The sequence below is a fragment of the Watersipora subatra genome, chromosome 6, assembly GCF_963576615.1.
Source record: "Watersipora subatra chromosome 6, tzWatSuba1.1, whole genome shotgun sequence".
In the NCBI taxonomy this organism is placed as follows: domain Eukaryota; kingdom Metazoa; phylum Bryozoa; class Gymnolaemata; order Cheilostomatida; family Watersiporidae; genus Watersipora; species Watersipora subatra.
Genome location: NC_088713.1, coordinates 33,000,354 through 33,003,824, shown reverse-complemented (window position 1 = coordinate 33,003,824; position 3,471 = coordinate 33,000,354). Strand labels below are relative to the sequence as shown.

The 3,471-nt window shown below is 36.9% G+C and overlaps 1 protein-coding gene across 1 annotated transcript; it reads left to right on the top strand.

Moving 5' to 3' along the window:
* The first annotated feature begins 344 nt into the window (after window positions 1–344).
* LOC137398208 (protein FAM200C-like) lies at window positions 345–893 on the top strand. The gene has a single exon (XM_068084314.1). It carries the CDS (start codon window positions 345–347, stop codon window positions 891–893), a length of 549 nt encoding a protein of 182 aa, XP_067940415.1.
* The last annotated feature ends 2,578 nt before the right edge of the window (window positions 894–3,471 follow it).

The following is a 3,471-nucleotide window of genomic DNA, read 5'->3' as shown; positions in this document are numbered from 1 at the left end:
GCATTTGTGTATTTGGGATGTAATATAGTGTGTAATATTGTTCTTACTACAGATTTCATGTTAAAATGCGGCTTAAATATTGAACTAATAATATCTTTCATTACAGAATGAGTACTAGCAAGAAACAAAAATATGATGCAAGCTACATGCAATATTTATTTCAATGTCTAGTTAGCAAGGGTGAAGAAAAGCCAAATGTATGTGATGCATAAAAGTATTGGGCAATGATTCAATACGACCTAACAAATTGAAGCATCATCTCTCCTCAGCAAAGGAACAAAACTTCTTTGAGCGACATGGAAAACCGCTCAAGCAGATGAGGCTAGACACAATTGGGGCTTTTCATGAATGAAACTCCAAACTACTGGAAGCCTCCGTACAAGGTAGCATATGAAATCGCTAATCAGAAAAAACCCCATACCATTGGAGAAGATTTATTAAAGCCATGTACACTGATGATGGCGAAACCTATATTGGGAAAGGAGGCTGAGAAGAAGCTGGCTGCAGTGTCATTGTCTAATAACACAGTGCAGAGAAGAAATTGCAGCATGGTCGATGACATTAAAGATCAGGTTGTCCAGCAGATAATGTTATCTCCATTTGGGCTCTTTGCTATTCAGTTGGATGAGTCAACTGATGTAGCTTCATGCTCACAGTTAATGGTGTATGCCCGCTATGTACACAACGAAGAAATAAAAAAGGAATTTCTGTTTCGTGTACCTCTGGAAACCACAACCAAAGCTAAAGACATTTTTAATGTTGTCTCCAACTTTTTTGATGAAGTAGATCTAAAATGGGAAAATGTTATTAGCTGTTGTACAGATGGGGCACCAGCTATGCTAGGCACAAAATCAGGCTTTCAAGCTCTTGTAAAAAAGTTTCACTTAATGTAGAGAGCACTCACTGTATGCTGCACCGGCATGCATTGGCAGTTAGAACCCTTCCTTCATCTCTTTCCATTGTCTTACAGGAGGTAATCGAATTAATTAACTACATGAAGAGCAATGCACTGCACACAAGGCTATTTAAGGTACTTTGCAAAGACATGGATGTTGAGCACCAAACACTTTTGTATCACACACATGTTCGTTGGTTATCACGAGGTAATGTCACAGCTCGAGTTTACAGCCTCCGAAATGAACTGATATTGTTTACCGAGCAACAGGGAAAAGAGAGTTTCCATAAGCATCTCACAGACAACAACTGGATTATTCAGATTGCATATCTAGTAGATATTTTTGAGCAGTTTAATTAACTAAATCTAAAGATGCAGGGTCCTAATACTGACATGATCATATTTATCAACCAGCTGAATGCTTTTCAAGCAAAGCTGATGAGCTAGAAGAGGAAAGTCTGCTGTGGAAACTTTGCAATGTTTAAAGCTTAGACAACTTGCTGGACAGTGGCAACTTGGATCTTCCTCCTGAAATGCAGGACGAGATTGCAGAACATCTAGAACACCTTCACACAGAGTCCAAAAGATATTTCCCTAAAATACCTAGCGAAGACTTGGATCTGACCATCCATTTCAGTGTGAAGTCAACATGGTACCAGATGACTGTCAGAAAAAGTTTCTAGAGTTAAAACTTGAGTCGGCTGCAAAACTTTCATTTGGAATAACGTCCATTGCTGACTTTTAGCCAACAATGACCGCATGTTATCCCAAGGTAGTGAAAATTGAACTCCGCAAACTGCTGCCATTTGTGACTACATAACTGTGCGAGTCAGGCTTCTCAACATTACACGTACTTCCCATTCAGTCTAAAACTTGTGATCAATTGATCGTACAAAATGATCAGCGCTGTGCTCTGTCCAAAACAAAGCCTCACATTGAAGTACTGTGCGCGAATGAGCGGCAACAGAATTCTCAATAATTACATAGTTACATGTTGTATAAAAATATTTTGTTATGTGTTTGCAAATGTACAATAAAGTCTCATTATAATTTGTATTAGTCTTTGTTTTTAGCCATGAAGTATGTGTGGAGGAATTCAAACTTCTGAACATGTCTGAGGGGGAACATAGTAAAAAAGGTTGGGAACCCCTGGGCTAAATAGACTACTAGAAGTTATAGCTACTAGAATCTACGGCTTAGTCGGCTATTAGGCTGCGGCTTAAACGCCTAGGAGACACGTGACCCCCATGGATATATAGTGACTGGAGACAAAGCTGACAAAGGCCTCTTGTGATCTTGAGTCAACGGTGAGTGCTTAATCGCTCCCCCGAGCAATATAACAATATACCTTACAAAAATATACCAAAAATAACACCGCATGAACGATAAGCAAACAATGACAACGATGGTTCAGCACTGCAAGCAAATGTGATGAAAAGGTACAGCAACAATTTCAAAATCTCACAATATCTTAGTAAATCCACCATTGAATTTCCCTCTGACAATTTCTATATTTGACAGTACCCTAACAAGACAATCTACTTCTAAACTACTTGGCTTCATCATCAACGACGTTTTATCATGGCTAGACCACATCTCATTCATTTCAAATAAAATATCATCTAACCTACGTTTATTTTATAACATTCGTCATCTTATGATCTTTGATACTGCCAGACTATATCACTATAATTTTATCCATTCCTATCTTATATATGGCCTGCATGTGTTTTACCCTACAACACCTGTAAAATATACCAACACACTATTTATTTTACAAAAAAAGCTTTACGACTTATATGCAAAGACCTAAACATACCCCATAAAAACCAGCACTTACCATCTACCAACTTAATAACAAGCACTACCGGTGTTCTTCCCTTACGTAAGCTATCACATTACTTCACCTGCCTCGCTGCTCATTCAATACTCCACGATAACTGCCCTAAATATCTCAGCTATAGCTTTCAAACCGTAAACCATAGTCACAAAACCAGAAACAGATTCAAATTACCTAGTGCCATAAGCCACAACAAACTCAACAGCAACCTGCTAAATTCATTTAATAATCTCTGCACTCATTTAAGAACTCTTCCTCTGCAATCTTTTAAAACAAAACTCAAACTATATCTACTTTCCTCTGACCAATAATACCATTCACCATATAGCCTTACCTATTTTAACCATTTCATATTACATTTTGTTTTCATGACTAGAAAACTTGTTATATATTTGTATACTATTTTCACTGAGCTATTATTTGTCCACTTTTTGTTTAAACAATACTCATATCAATCTTCAAGCTTGTGTTCTACATATTTTATGCATTCAGTTCTAATATTATTATATTAGTTAGACTATTCACTAGTTTTTTAGTTAGACTATAGTTTCTTTGCAGTCCTATCTATCTATCTCGATAAAATATCTCTTGTGGCCCGATAAGCCTTTAGAGATAAGATGCGACTATAACGATAAAAGAGATCAGATATTCTTATAAAATCGAGAGTTAAATAAAATCTGCCATTGAGCTTGTTCCATATATATATCAAAACTTCATGACTCGGTTAAAAAATGAG